The sequence below is a fragment of the Phasianus colchicus genome, chromosome Z, assembly GCF_987193195.1.
Source record: "Phasianus colchicus chromosome Z, bPhaCol1.hap1.1, whole genome shotgun sequence".
In the NCBI taxonomy this organism is placed as follows: Eukaryota; Metazoa; Chordata; class Aves; order Galliformes; family Phasianidae; genus Phasianus; species Phasianus colchicus.
In genome coordinates, this window is record NC_143476.1 from 83,048,727 (window position 1) to 83,064,557 (window position 15,831).

The 15,831-nt window shown below is 42.4% G+C and overlaps 1 protein-coding gene across 4 annotated transcripts in view; it reads right to left on the reverse strand.

Moving 5' to 3' along the window:
* The window catches only part of LOC116239159 (phospholipid-transporting ATPase FetA-like), a 74,899-nt gene that overhangs the window by 24,494 nt on the left and 34,574 nt on the right, over nt 1-15,831 (reverse strand). For all 4 annotated transcript variants that reach the window (XM_090132690.1, XM_090132691.1, XM_090132689.1 and 1 more), the window contains exons 4-12: nt 14,859-14,972; nt 12,511-12,609; nt 11,510-11,571; nt 10,076-10,148; nt 9,821-9,891; nt 8,913-8,995; nt 5,737-5,895; nt 4,808-4,896; nt 698-894 (exon numbers count right to left, since the gene is read on the reverse strand). In XM_090132690.1, the coding sequence (XP_089988816.1) occupies nt 698-894; nt 4,808-4,896; nt 5,737-5,895; nt 8,913-8,995; nt 9,821-9,891; nt 10,076-10,148; nt 11,510-11,571; nt 12,511-12,609; nt 14,859-14,972 (947 nt within the window). The remainder of the gene's footprint in view (nt 1-697; nt 895-4,807; nt 4,897-5,736; nt 5,896-8,912; nt 8,996-9,820; nt 9,892-10,075; nt 10,149-11,509; nt 11,572-12,510; nt 12,610-14,858; nt 14,973-15,831) is intronic.

Below are 15,831 nucleotides of genomic sequence, written 5' to 3' on the forward strand. Positions count from 1 at the left end.
CACAAATGTTCTCTGTGAATTACACAGCTACGGTTCATCCTGTAGTCAGAAGCACTTCTCCCTGACAAATTAGGTAAGTTATAAACCAAACCAGCCGAGGCAGTCAACATTGCCACCTCAAGTTTTGTAGGTGACATGTCCACCTTTCCTACCCTACTTGCCCATCTGCAATAGCCAACATAGCACTGTTCTCTTGGAAACTATGGCAATGTCTGTCCATTCATACAGACCCTCAACTCCTACTTACCTGGCAACCCACACCTCACATGAGCCCTGCAGCCTCTGTAAAGAAAGTGCTATTCACCTTTTTTCAGTGGGCTGTACAAAGGGGAGAGAGCATGGTGCTACCTGTAGTAGCAAGTTTCCAGCCTCACTCCCACAGCATCCTGCACTTACACCTTTTCTTCAGATGGAGAAAAAAAAGGTCTCACTGAAGAAGACAACATATTTTTTTAACCACTTGTTCTTTTAAAACCATGTGGGACCTGTTCTGACAAGTCAAGAAGGTAGGGGGCTATGAGATGTCTTCACTTGATGGCAACAGCGTCGAGAGCTGGCCCTGGCTGTGTGGGGTCACCCACACTGGGGCTGAATTCGTGTTGTATCACAGAATGGCTTGGATTGGAAAGGACCTTCCACCCCCCATCCAGCCAAAAGCTAAAACTTTTCTAAAACGAAAGAAGGATCCAACACATACCTGACGTAGAGTGAAATTGGCACCACTGTGTTTAGGATGATTACATATGACCAGAACATGAGGAAGGCAGAGAGGGGAGCAGAGGTGACATCTTCTGCCCAGGGCAGATAGACCTGGAAGTTGTAGCCCTTATCAGATTCCCAGATACCATTGCCAATGGCTAGGATAAGGCACATCAGTGCTAAAAATGCAAAGATCTGAAAAAAAAAATAAAATAAGATACTGCATGTTAGAAACAAAGAATTCATTATGTGCTGTTTAATTGGAAAACTGTAATCAAAAGGAATTGGATAGTCTGCATGATGGGTAAAGGTTTTTAGGAGGCAAACAGGCAAAAATATGACTCTTTATCTCAGAGATACAACTACACAGTGCAGAGTCTCTGGCAATTTGGACTCACAAGACTTCAGACAAAAAGGAATTTATGTCCCAAATACAGACCTATACGAGGGTGCTCATAGGCAGATGGGTGTAGAGCATCAAATCTCACTGGAGGAGCACTCAACTGCTGCTCCTTAAAGGTCTGGCTGCACACCTGAGAATAAAACCACCCTAAAGACTTCTCTTGGCTGTTTGCCAGATGTGTCAAGGTTTTCCTCACAGTTTCTGAAAAATCAGTAAGGATAATTTGTAATGCAGAAAATCCATCGCTGTGCAGGTTGGAATTCAGCACTGGATATTATTCTTATGGTTGAAGGAGAATCACTGACTCAGAACTAATTGTTGCCTTGGTACCTACCATTGCAATCTGATTACACCTCCTTTCAGCTAACAAAAAGCAATGTCAGGCACTGAAGTGTAGCCTTGGACTTAGAGAAATCTACTTCTTGAACTTAAAGCAAGCCAGGGAACAGCAATTGGGAAGAAAATACGGATAAATACCAAGAAAACAGTACACACACAAATATAGGTGTGGAAAGGCAGTTTTGTTCAACAGACATTCCTCCACTAATGATGGTGGAATGAAACAGAAGGATGTATCTATCCCATATGATGTAGCAGATGGAAAAGACAGTTCACCTACTGTGATAAGGAACAATATGTGGCTTTATCTGCTAATGACAAGCATTTTCAAATCAGTGGGTCCAGGTAATTGAAAGCCAAAAGCTTGAAGGAGCTCACTGAGTAATTACCTTAATGAGTCAAGTTAATTTTTAACAATGCTTTGAAAGCTGCAAAGCAAACTGAAAATCTGCTAAGATAATTACAATATTTGGAAGGCTGAAACAGTGTGACTGTGGTAAAGAAACAAGCTAGCATGACATCACTCCTGGATAAATGATTCTACAAGAAATACCATTGATATTGGATTCTCCTTTAAAACATCCACCATCCTAAGAGGAGTGTGAAGATACACCATCAACAGACTGTGCAACTGTGCTATTAAAAACCATCTCTTGCACATACGGTCATTAGGGGTGAACTACCAGTACATTGGGACACTGTAAGGCCAACCAGTAATAATCACATTACAGGAGTCATCAACATTTTCTGAAGCAGTTATTGAGATACAAATATAGAAACTGCGGGTAAAGCAGATGTTTGCATTACTGAAGTAGTTTATGAGGGGAGGAACGATACTTTTATGGAATGATTTGAGTCACTTGGTTAAAAGTTCATGCCCAACCAACTTCAGATTTGATGCCAACAAGATACTAAGGGGGGATTTTAATTAATAAAGGTGTTGTGCTGGATTCAGGAGGCACATTTGTTTCCCACATCACAGCAGGTTTTCTGTTTAGCTGTGGGAAACCCAGTAAATTACTCCACTGGTGAAATGGAGACAATATTGCTTGCTAGTAAGGAATGTGGTGTTTTTAAACCTCTGTGACCAGCCACTAAAAACAGACTTTATTTTGAGCTGTTGTAATAACAGCAGTTTGTGTTTGTGAGGGTTTGTGAGGGGGATGACTCAGGAATGGGTAATGCCCTTTATTAAACCAATAGATGAAGAAAACAGACAAGCCCATCCATTTTCATATGTATTATTTCTGTTGGTCGAGTAAAAAGTACAACTTCTCACTGCAGACCTGGTCTGCTATAAAATTAATTAGAAAAGCCAAACAAACAACTGTGGTCAGAGTGTTGGCATCATCACCACCACTCTAGAAAAGATGGAAGAGAGCAAACCTATCGTAGGCTGACGGCTTCCCACCACGAGCAGACTATGCAGTGCCTGTGATGAATCCTCTGCAGGGCTGAGTGGGATCTGTGGAGGGAGGAGCTGACTTTTGACAGACATTTCCTGCCAGACAGTGCATTAGAACAGTCTGGGTTTCTTTGCTGGCACTTTGAGTTTTGCTCTGTGGTTGGAAGCAACAGGGCGCTTAGCGATGAAACTGACAGCTGTATTTCTCTGAAAATTTGCCTCCCCAAACCTGTAAAAAAGCAAGTTTTTTGGGGAAAACTAATTCCTGGTATTGACAGTAGCATCCTCTATTGGATGAGGAACATTCCCATCTCTCTGAGATCCTGATAAATGTTCCTCTCTTGCTGATTTCTGCCCCGTGCTGCCAAAGAGCCTTGCAGAGAGAAATGTTCCCAAACACGAACGAACAGTGATGGTTTCCATCTGGAAAGGTTCACTCCCAATTAACCCCTGTAGGGACAGACCAGGGCAGCACTGCACCATAACTCCTTTGTCACACCCTGCCAAAAAAACTGACTTGTCCCTGGAAGTTTTACAGACAATTAAACACAAAATGCCTTTGCCAGTGTTAACACAGAAGGAGTTTCATTAAGCTTAAAATGAGCTATTTACCACAAGCTGTGGCTGCTCTGTATTTCCAAACTCGGGGGTGCAATACACTGCCTCTTTTTATGACTATGCTTTGCAACCTTTGGCCACCTGGAGAGCTGGAAGGACCCGATGCCACACTGCTGGCCATGTGGGGCAGGGCAGAGCTGCAAGACACCAAAATGCTAGGTGCCTTAAAAGTGCATGAAGGAGAAAAACACACACTTGGCTCCACCAGTGCCTGAGAACTCAGGCAGAAGCTGATGCAATCCACTGCAACTTGCTCTTTCTTTCTTTCTTTTTTTTTTCTTTTCTTTTTTTTTTTTTTAATGGAGCCAGGAGGTAAACTCATCTTGTTCTCATTCTCAAAGAGAGGCCAAACAGGCTGAAATCTCTGGGTGGGACCCTTGGCTTGCGAAAGCAGATTTGGCAAACCTTCATCGAATGCTAAATTCTGAGTTCTCTATTCAGACTTCCTCCGCTCCTCTACAATTTTACCCCACATCCCCTGTTTCTTTCCAGCAATAGCAGAACAGAGCATGCTTGAAAATGTGTGGCTTTTCAGAAACAAAATTCTCAATGTCAGATGCCTAAATCTTGCTTGGTTTTTGCTGTCCCCTTAAGGCTAAGGGAAGAAAACAGAAAGGAAAGCAAGCTGAGGATGATAAGCGAGGATTTCACTTGGTAGCAACTGGTGGAGTGTTATTAAAGTCAGTGGAGTGTCTTTACTGTTCTCTAAACAGGGCCCCAAAGGCTTGAAGATGATCCCTGAACAGCTCTCTGTGCTGTGGTGTTGCTTAATATGTGCAAATATGCACATGTAGATATTCAGGACACTACTTCACAGTGCCAGCAGTCAGTCTTGCATCCAAAGGAAGACAGCTTTTCTTCCAGCAATGCTGAGTGCAGCAACATCAGAATGCACGCCTCCGAAGATTGGTGGTGATAAAGGTGGTCCCTTCCCTGATATGCTTTGAAAGCAAGTGGTAAAATATTGAGAGTCTGCAGAAGAATCACTGTCTCTGCCTGGTACTGTTTGCCGTTTGTTGAGAACACTGACAAGCTTAAATCTCAACTTAGTACTTATTATGTGTGCAGAGCACCTGCAATGTAAGATCAGTGCTTTCAGATTTGGCAGCTGCTAAGAACACCACCTTCTTGGTATTAACAAGCCCACGTCTCATTGTTCACCCCATGTGTGTGTGTGTGATAAAGCAAAAGCTGGCATCATGTAAATCGACAATCTCAGTTACCAAATGCAATGCATATACCACCAAAGACACCAAGAAATCAGAAAGAAGAGGGAGCACTTCAGAAGAAGTGTGGGGCATGTGAAAAGGATAAACGCGTCTGGACGATGCAATCAGACTGACCATCAGCACAAGGACATTCATGAGCCGGTCGATGCTCGTCCTTTTGAAAGTTGTTCTTCCACTGTTCTGCATCAGTTTGGTGTCTGGCCCTGGAGATGAAACACATTGAATGTGTTAAGTCACTTGCCTTAGGTTATAAGGAGGAGTCACGTAAAGCTAATTAATTAATCCATTAATTCTGTATTTTGATCCCATTCTCTTCTTTCAACAGCCAATCCTCCCTTTTGGGTTTAATTACTTTTCACAGAATACCTGATGCTGTGCTGTTATTACTGACATATTACGCATGTCTCCTAAGTCTGCAGCACTATAGAAACAACAGAAGGTCTATGCTTGTAAGAAGCATAGGTTGAATAGTCTGCAGTACCACCACTGATGGTCCTGATATTCCAATGTGGCTTGAAATCATATAAAAGTGATGTTGAATTTTTAATCAGATACATTTAAGAATGGAAAATTTTGAACAAGCTTGGGGAATTAAGGCTCCTATTGGCCTAAAGTAGGCCAATAATGGCAGATCTCAGTTAGATGTAATTCCTAAACAAATTAAATGTTTAAATTCTTTCTTACTGAGAGATCAAGACTTCCTTCATATACTTTGCTGCACACATTTCAGAAATAAAACACTAGTTCTGCCCATAAAAGCATTTTATTAAGACAGAATTGGATGTTGTAATGTAATATCTGCAAATCACTTTTCTCTTACATGCCACTACAAAAAATTCCAGATTAAAATCCCCAATAGTATGCAAAATGCCTAGCCTAGAGTTAAACCAAGGGATCATATGTGTTGTTTTGCCTTTATTCTTTTACCTGATAGAAATCTATCTCTAAAGAGGAAAGTATTTGGTTCCTTTCTCCTTACTAGGTATGATGTGCTCCCATACAAATGCTGCTGCACTCTGCAATTCACTTGTTTTTCTACCTACCAGCATAAATAACAAGACCAAAACACCACTCCGTGTTCCTAATAGTACAGCCCCTCAGCAACATCTTCTCATTATCCAAGGCATACTTCTCTCCTCGAAGAGCAAGAGTTCCTGTGAAATTATCCAGCTTGTTGTTAGGTGCCTCACATTTGACTTCACCTGTTATAAAAATAAAACAAAAACAAACAAACAAACAAACAAACAAAAAACACAAGAAAATGTTAAGAATTTTCATGGCCTAGAAGTACACTGATCAATACTGCATTCTCAGCTGTTTCCAGGCAGGAAATATTTCACACTGTAGTTGCTGTCTGCTGTTGACCCCATCATTCCTAACCTTTATCCGATATCTACTGGTGTTGCTTTCACCCCATATCATGTCATAATCTAATGGCCACAACAAATTTGGATATATCTTAGATTTTAGAGAAGGTAATTTTGTGTTACTGCAGTCCAAAACTAGGTTTCCACTCTCTTTTGTGGGTGAGAAGAAACGTTGAACAAGCAACATGCTTCTAATCCTTCCACAGCAAGATCGTCACGGTAGGATGTCACTGGGTAATTCCAGACAGCAGTGCTGACCTTACACAATTCCTGCTCCATTTTCTTTAAAATTTCATGAGCCCAAGCAAGAAAATCATTGCCTGAAGGCTGCAAGAGAGTAATTAATTGAGGTGTCTTTGTTCACTGGTTTTTAATTTTATCTGTTTTATACCTTAAGATATGCTCACACTTGAAAGAGATGCTGCTCCCTTTGGCCATGCAGCTGACACTCTGTTTGGAGAAGTTCCTACTTCTATACTTTATAAGAGAACATGTTAATGTAAGACTGTAAATACAGATAATTTGGTATAAAAATTATTATTTAAATTGACATCAGCAGCCAGCATCTAAAGATTCAAAGCAGAGCCCTGTGAACATATTGGAAGGAACTGGGAAATATAAATAGACCTTACAGAAAAAGACTCCAAGAGTTCAGTCTGTTTGGATAATCAGCAGAAACACTGAAGTTATTTTGATCACAGGCTGCAAATCTCTACGTGAGGACCAGCGTTTGCAGAGAATACCGTTTTTCCAGCTGTTTTCAGATACAAACACATCAGATTAAGAGGTTGTGGGGAAAACACATAGAAATCCAGATCAAAGTACAGATGTGAGTGTTGCAGTAGACTCCACTGCTGGAAATTTAAAACTCAGGAATGGATGTTCTCATCGTGGAAAAGCTGTTCTGCTGTAGAGCAGGGAAATCACCAAATTTCAAAGAAGAAGCAATTAGGAAGTTCTTTGAGACATCGGTGCTGGTGATGCCGTTTCATGCTCTGGTTGATCCAAGAGCAGTCAGACCTGCCCTCCCTAGCCTCAAACTCCTACAGTCACCATGCCTGTCTTGTGACAGCCCTTATGCTCCCCAGAAAGCACAAAGGGAACAGGGGCTCTGCAATGTAACCCAAAACACAACGCAACTTTGGCGAACCAAAACCAGGGCACAGTCCTTGCCAAGAGGACTGCTCCTCTCCTCATGCAAGTTTTGGGTTGTGACTTAAGTACCTTGTGAGTCAACGCCCAAATCTGCTCTCCCAGTGAGTGGGTGAGTCTGACATTTTGACATTGGAACAAAATCATTTGAATTAACCCAACCACAAAAGAGTGAGAAACTCTGGAGTGAGAAACCCAGTGCCCTCACCATGACCCCATTAAGACTCTGTGCCTCCTGTCCTGCTAACGGCAGGCAGATACCAGAATGCCTTTCACCTGACCACCTTTAATTCTGCCAAGTCTACATGCAGTAAATTGTAGGTACTGAAAAACATTTTGCCTCCTGGTTTCCAAATGAAATAAAGTTCAGCATGTTTCAAGCATCTTCCTTATCTGAACCATCACAGCATCAACAAACATCATAACTCACATTAAGCATTCCATTGAGTGCCTATATTAGCTGCTCAGCCTTTTCCTCTCTTCCTGTCTTAAGAAATAATTAGATAAAGAATTGCATAAATATTTAAATACTTTGCAGAAGTTAGCTAGGGAAATGCAAGACTGGGTCTGAGTCCAGGCACTCTTCCCAGTATTCACCAAATACAAATCATCCTGGGAAACATTCTATTCATTTTAGTACAGCACAGAGGCCACTTTATTTACAAGCAGAGATTTAAAGGACAAATAAATATTTGATAGAACATCTGTAATTCTCCAAAAGACTTTGAAACATTTTTTAATGATGTTGTTTCAAGAATGCAGCATCTTTAGATAAGCATTACCCAGAAAATGCTTGAAAAATGGTGTAAGATGGAGGATTTGCTTAACAACGGATACACACTGCATCCTCCCCAGGAAAACAGCTGAGAGCACAACCTGACTATTCACAAAAAACATCTTGCTGCGCCCACAAAAGCACATTTCTCAAGACCTAAAGCACTCAGAACCACAGCCTTCACACTGGAGAAATCCCAATGTTCTGAGCTGTTGCTCACTGAGACCACACATGTCGCTTCACAGAACCTCAGTGCAGAAAGCAGAAGGAAAGCCTCTACATTTGGATGATACTCCCAGAGAGCATCCGTACCATGCTAACTGCCACATCACCATCGTTTTTCCTGGGACAGTCTAGTTATTTCAATGAGATTTATTTTTACTGTTGATTATTTGTCCTCTTTAACTAAAACCATTTCCTGAGAGCCTGCAACTCCCTGAGAAGTTCCAAGGACAGCGGCCCTTGCTCCACTGCTCTCCATCTCCATACTTCCTACAATCCTGCCCTGTGATGGAAGCCAGCAGGGCTCTGCAAAGCTCCGTTCCCTCATCCTCTCTGCTGATGGGTGATCTATGACCACAGACTATTTTGTCTGCAACAAGTCTGGCTCCTTTTTCCTACTGCTATATATATGAGATGCAAGCAGTGTGAAGAAAGGATGCTCTGCCTGTTAACAGCAGCTGGTGTATAAACATCTTAAAATGCGGTCCCCCTGTGGCATTAATAGAGAACTGCTGGTAGGGCAGAGATTCTTCAAGTTGCTGTTATTTGCTATACAGATGCAGTGTGCCCATTCTGTTTGCCTGGCACCACATCCAAAGGAGTGCTGTGCAGGGAGTAGCCTGGAAAGGAGGTGCTTGGGCAATCCATGGACTCTGGTGTTTGAGAAAATTCTTTGGAAAGAGAAATTTCAACATAAACTCACCATTGAAGTCTGTCAGTTTCTGAAGATCTTCTCCAAGCTCAGCAGTGACTGTCAGTGCCTGTTTCACTTTGAGGTTCGTTTCACTGTAATACATTACATAAAGCATAAAGGAATGAGACCAGCTCTCCCTGAAGGTCACTTCTGTCCTTGAGGACTGCCTCCTCCCTAGATATCTGATGGCCTTTTTTTAACTGCCCAAAAAGATGAGATTTACTGTTTCAGTTGCAAAGACAAGCAGTCCAGGGGAATTCTGGACATGGTAGCAAAGAGGGTGAGGTGTCTGTGTCACGGTCACCACGAAGCACAGGACCACGCATCTCAACCCCCTGAGCAGTTTACTGTCAATTCTGCCATTCATACTGCATGCAATCCTGAACTATTGGAGCAAATAAGAGAGTTTTGGATCTTATCCCATGGTATTCTGGACCTGAAGAGCTCTAAAGTTTAGGCCATCTAGGGAGGTGAGTTGAAATGCAGCATCAGATAAACGCTATTTGTACTGGGCATCCCAAACGTTCTCCCTGGCACTTGCATGTACCAGAACTGTGTGCTCATTTTCAGGAGAAAGCAGAGAGGGAAAATCCATAGGGCTCTGTGTAGGATCTGGAGAGATTGGTGTCCCTCAAGCTCTCTGATCTGTCTTGCTCCTTCAGCCAGTGCCAAAATTCACAACTGACGCTAGCTCCGGGCAATGCAGAAAAGGTAAGACAAAGTGGGATGTAATGATGAAGTCAGCTCCAGTTTCTGCCAATTAATACAAATAAGACGTAACCCTCTAGCTTGTGGCCAGCTGTACCCTCAGTAAGCAGTGTTTGCATGGAGCAGACCCCTCCAGCACCTAGCAGAACCACACAAGGCTTGTCCTCGTGCTAGCAGCAGTGATGGCCCCGAGGAACAGGCTGGCTTACCCATCCAGTTCCGCCGTCTCGATGTACACCAGGCTGTGTGGTTCACTGCTCGACAGCAACAGCAGATCGGCCTGGACACAAACAGACACGCTGGGCATGAGCTATGCAGCTGGAGGGCAGCGCACTGCTACGCTGCTCGTGGTTTCTGAACACTGCAATTCTCATCCCTGCTGATTTATCTGCTTGTGAGTGATAAGGCAGTCAGAGTAATTACGGAGACTGAGTGTGAGCGGGATGGAGAGAAACTGTACTCACCGTCACAAAGTTGTTGTTTTCTAGTTTTATTATATCCCCCACTTGGATATTCATCCATTTTTCATCCTTCAACCTGTAAGAGAACTCCTAGTAAGTAGGAACGTAAAACAAACACCGCTTAGGAACATAGGATACCCTGCTCTGCTTCAGGATGTATGTGCCATCAGAATCTGGGCTGCTGGTAAAAAGAAGCAGGGTCTGCCACTGTGTGGTCTGGTACATGGTGGGCTAAAGGGTGGCATAAAAAGCAGTATTTAGCTGGGGTGACACATGAAAGGCTGAGACCACGTGCACTCTCTGCTCCCTTCTTCCGGTGTCTGATAAAGAAACTCCCTTCTTTGCTGCAGCAGATGCCCTGAACACCTGGGAAAATCACCGGATGGGTTGGCTTTTCCAAGAAGCATTAAGGGCCAGAGCCTCAGTGCTAGCTCCTTCAGAAAGGGCGGCAATGCAGGTGCTAAGGATGCACCAGGATGCACGCAGCTAAGCTCCTGTCTGTAATGGCCTCTGCAGCACAAAGCTGTGCAGGCACTCAGCTGGACTACAAGCACCAGTGTAACCAAATCCAGTTTTTCATTTGTTTTCTAATGCAAGAGCACATTTCTCTTTCAATGCATGGATTTTCAAGACTCAGTAACTAACAGAGAGTAAACTAAGAAACTGGTTTACTTAGCAGAAGGCACTAAAAGTACGTTCCTATTCTTTAGTTTCCAGTTGTATTTTTAACTGTTTGATCATCCGGTGGAGTTTACACAATATATTGCTATTTACAGTACAGAAAAAAAAAAATCACAGAGACTTCACAGCTGTATACATCTGTGTCCTACACGCGGGTGGACTCCATGGAGTCACAAGCAAACAGTGTGTCTGTCGGCCACAACAGCCAAAGTTGTTTTTTTCTGAAGGAAAAGAATAGTGCTGGCAGTACCATATCCAAGGCAAAACTGAAATGTTTTGAAGTCTGAGGCATTAGGCACAGAAGTAAACACAAAGTATTGCAGCATGAAAGAGGAAGTCTATCTGCACTTATTTTTTTAAAATCACTTGTTACTAAAGTCTAGTTTTGCTTAATGCAGAAGTAAATGCTATCAGTATGGACACAGAGATAGCCTTACGTGTCACTTCTATGGTAAAGAGTAAAATAACATAATACTCCAAAAGTACCAGTTATTCACACACACATATTTCCATCCAGGAACAGAAATAGTTTACTTTCTGCCTGTGCAGGCACAGCCATAATGTCTGCACTGACTGTATAACCACGTCATGGGTTCATCAACAAGCCACATCATTCACACTGTGACTTAACAGGGTGACAGACAATTCCATCTTAAACAGTTTGGTGATCTTCGGAAGCCCAAAGAGAGAAAAATTAAGTGCTCTTCCCAGTGGTGCATGTTCAGTCAGAATTACAGCAGAATAAACAGGACTTACATGCCATTGATCAGGACCTGGACTGGACGGTTGTTGACATGATTGTCGCTTTTGTGTCGATTCTGAAAATGTGATCAGTGTGTTAAAAAGCATCTCCAGAAAACCAAGCACACAATAGTAGGCAGTTCATTGACATTTTAAGTTTTCTCCCAGCTGGCTGAATGGGTAAGGCAGATTAGAGTCATAAGTGAGTCATAGCCGAGCTCACGTTTAGCTGGTAAGGTAAGGCATAGCTGGACTGCAAAGAGCAGCAGGCAACATAGGGTGTGCTCTCTGGAGGGAAAGAGGAACCTAGAGCCTTATATATCATTTAGCACAGTCCCGATTGAATTGCCATTAAACCTGCCCATCACAGCTTCATAAGCTAAGCATCCAAAGGCACCCACTCCTCTGCTCTGCTACGGCTTGTGGCCACAAGTTCTGGTATGTCTCCTGGAACAGCCTCCCAGTACCACTGGATCACCTGGATCCAAACTACCATGGAGCATATTTTAAAAAAGACAGATGTTAAAAACTGGATGTTAAAGTCAGCTCTGTTTTATCACTGCTCCAAGAAGTCAATAGAACTTAGACCACCATAGAAGCAGATTTCAGTCAAAGCAGGGCACGTATGAAAATGTACACATAGCTTGTATGCCTGCTTTGCTAGAAGACTTTTCTATACTTTTCTAAACAGAGTCTTGATGGCAGAGGATGAGCTGCTTAACGTGGGAACCTAATAACAGACTTCCATGCACGCCTCCATGCATATCTTTCAGTTACCACGTTTTCTGACATGCTGAACAGTTTGAGAAAGCCAATGGACTGCTCAGTAATTAGGAAATTGTGGCTCTCTTTCAGATAATGAACTACAGATTTTGGGACTTAATCTCATCTGGGCCAGAGATTATTAATCCAGTTTCCTGCAGCTGGCTGTATTTACTTTCAGAGGTTTGCTTTAGTGATTGTGCTGAAGAATGAAGGGCAAAATCCAAAGTACAGAACGGCAACGCAAATCTTACAAAATCATCGATGGCATCCTTGACTCCCGATACAGCCAGCACCAGCACCAGGGGCACCACTGTTGTGAACCATGGCAGTGAAGAAATCTGAGGAATTAACTGTAGGAAGAAGAGACCTGGGTTGAGAAACTTATGACTTTTCAGCAGACGGAAACAAAACACCGTTTTCTGTGTAAGCTGCAGATAATTTGTTCTATGACATCTGGATACAGAATAAAGACAGAAATACATCTCTGTCACTCAAAAATATGAGAGAGCCATGGAATCTATGCTTAGCTTATAGTTGTAATTTAGGATGTGAACATGGTGCTGACAGGAAACGCAGTGGGCCGCTGTTTCTTGCTGCTTGTAAAATTAGGATCATGAAATCCCCGTTGGATTTTTCTGGAGAGAGTGGCATGAGCAAGCCTAGTTGAAGGACCCAGAGTTATCTGAGCAAAGGCTGCTGTGTGGAGCCTTCAGATGCTTCTGGTTTTTTTTCAGTAACTCTTCACAGTTTGCTGAAGTAAACTTCGTGTCACTGAACTGCACACAGCTGTTCCCAAGGCTCTTCCAAGATCAACAGAGGCATTTTTGTTCTGACATCTTTGCTACAGAGAGGAACCAAGAGTTGAAAGTGACTGTGCCTTCACCATCTTACTCCAACAGAGCTCTCCCCTTCCTCTAGAAGAACCGAGGGACATGTTTTGGTGGGCATGGTGGTGCTGGGTCAATGGTTGGACTAGATGATAAAGCAGATCTTTTCCAACCTTAATGATTATATGATTCCATAACGATGGAAGCAACGTGATGTGAGCATCACTCCATCAGAATGCATTCAGGCAGTATTAACTCCATGAACAAGGTTAAACTGACATTTATGCCACCAAACAAGCTGCTCTTTGTGTTTGATTGTTCCACTGCACAACGCAGATCCCACACGCACCACCAAATCCAGACAGGAGGAATGTTATTTAGAGGCAATCAGAGCCCTGTGCAGAGCCACGTGATTGCTGCCTTCTCACACAATTAGGAAGATGCATATCCTAATGGGCTGTGCCCACAGTGTGGGGCTGCAAGCACCCACAGCCACCCATCACTCCTTCCAGTGCTACAGGAAAGTGATAAGCAGGTAGAAAATGTAAAAAAATTAAATGGAGGAAAAACAGAATGTAAAAGACTAAAAGTCTTGCCTTTCTTAGCCTAATTTGATGAAGGTAGCAGAAAAAGCTCTATGCTTTTATATACCCAACACTCCTACTTAGTTTGGCAAAAGACACAGCTGAATAACTTAGGGTAAATAGCTTGAAATACCATGAATTTGAGAGGCAAACAGCTAGAGTGCAGTACAACAACACGGGAACAGTGCAGATCGGCTGAAAAAGCACTTTTACTATAAACTAGTTTCTTGGAAAATACGTATGGGCTGAAATAATTCATTCCCTGTAAATAAGTAAAGATTACATATAATTTGCTGAAGATTGAACTAAATTACGCCTATGCATTCTTGAGCTGAGACTGAAGAATATCATTTGAAAAAAAGGTAATTTTTTTAACTTGCGTGCACTGAAATGAACAAATTTAAAATATCATCCCTGACATAACCAAAATTGTACCAGTTTTTGTGATGGCTTTTTTTTTTTTTTTTTTCATATCATGTGTATTCTAGTATGACTCAGCAATGAGCGATTATGCAGCCTTTATCCATGCTTTCTCAAAGTGCCAATGGGCAGAAGGTTCTGATACTAACTTCTCTGGTGTGTTCAGCTTTCAGATGCAATAGCACTTCTATTGGCTATGGGCAAAGTGCAGCTTGATGCCATTATGAGCTATTGGGTTCAGTGGTGTTGCCACTTCCTGACATGCTCCCATCAGGCTTTGTCCTTTCCTTGCTGAGCAATATTCAGCTTTATGCAAATGAACTGCAACTGTCAGCTTTCCTGATGTTAACTTTCCTTCCATCCTTCCCAAGGAAACTCAATCACTTAATAATTTGTTCTTCTTCATGCTGCTTTAAGGCGGTCAAAGGAGTACAAGGAATTTGCCTTTAAACCTTTTATACTACAGAATGAGTAAGTAATGCAAATCCAAGGAGAAGCAGGAGCACTCAGATGTAGACAAAAAGGGGCGTGAGAAAGTGTCCACAATTTGCTGAAAACTGCAATTAATTTTTTTGCTCATTCAATTCAAACACTCACATCCAACGCTAAGAGAGCAGCTGGCTCTTTTTTCTGCCCCACTTTTTACTACTTTAGGGTTCTACTGAGATGATAGGTCACAACAGGGAAATAGCTTACAACTATCAATGTGCAACAAGGCTTTGATAACAGACAAACCAATCAGTTCGAAACAGCACAGTGAGTTCATACCTGCAAAATCAGCAAGAAAAGAAAGTAGGCATTGGCTATTCGCTGAAACTGTTCAAACAGGTTGAGAGGCAGGAAAGTGAAGAAGTTGTATTTCGATGTTTTAATTGAATTACTCTGTGCGGGAAAAAAAAAAAAAAAAAGGCAAATAAATGGGATTGGTAAAACAGGAAACAAAATTACAGCACAACCCATTTCAACTGTGTTTTTGCTTGCTTATATTTAGCAATAGCATTGTTTCCAACAGCAGCTCAAAAAACATTTCCTTTTCCCCACATAGCCGTGGTGAGTGTGGATAAACAGAGAATTCCTCATGGAATTGGTGAAAACTGGATGCTCAGTCTATGCTAGTACAACTGCAGGTGGATGCAGGTACACGCATACACTCCAAGAGACACACTGTCCTTGTATTATTCTTTCCACTTACAAGACATACAAACTGAATTAATATATATCTATACAGAACACAAGCCTGATATTTTCTTGGTTGAGTCTTCAGAACAGAGTTAGAAAGCACACACCTGTAACCAGCCTGCCAGCTTCAGGAGCTGGTCTTTCGTTCCAGAAGAGCCCAATATTACCATTTCTAGCTAATTCAGCAGCCTCTCAGCAACTTGGAGCAGTGGCTTGTTTCTATTCCACAGAGACCACTTGAACAAAGTGTTGTGCAAACAGCCGCTAATGAAGAAGTCACCATTTCACTCAATCATCTGCTGCTTTGTTCCCTATTTCCAGTTTCTTCTTCTAATTGCACACAGCTCCTCCAGTCAGAAACAATGTCTGCCTTCTTCAACTCAGAAAAAGACCCATGCTTGATATTACAGAAGTGGGTACCTTCTTCCCTATAGATCAAAGTACTCCGGTTTAATTGCCCCCAACATGGCTCAACCCATTGTACTGAGCCCACCACCTAGGGCTGTCCCAAATCTACAGATTTTTAGCCCTGCCCATGCTTCATAGCACTGTTTGGAGATAC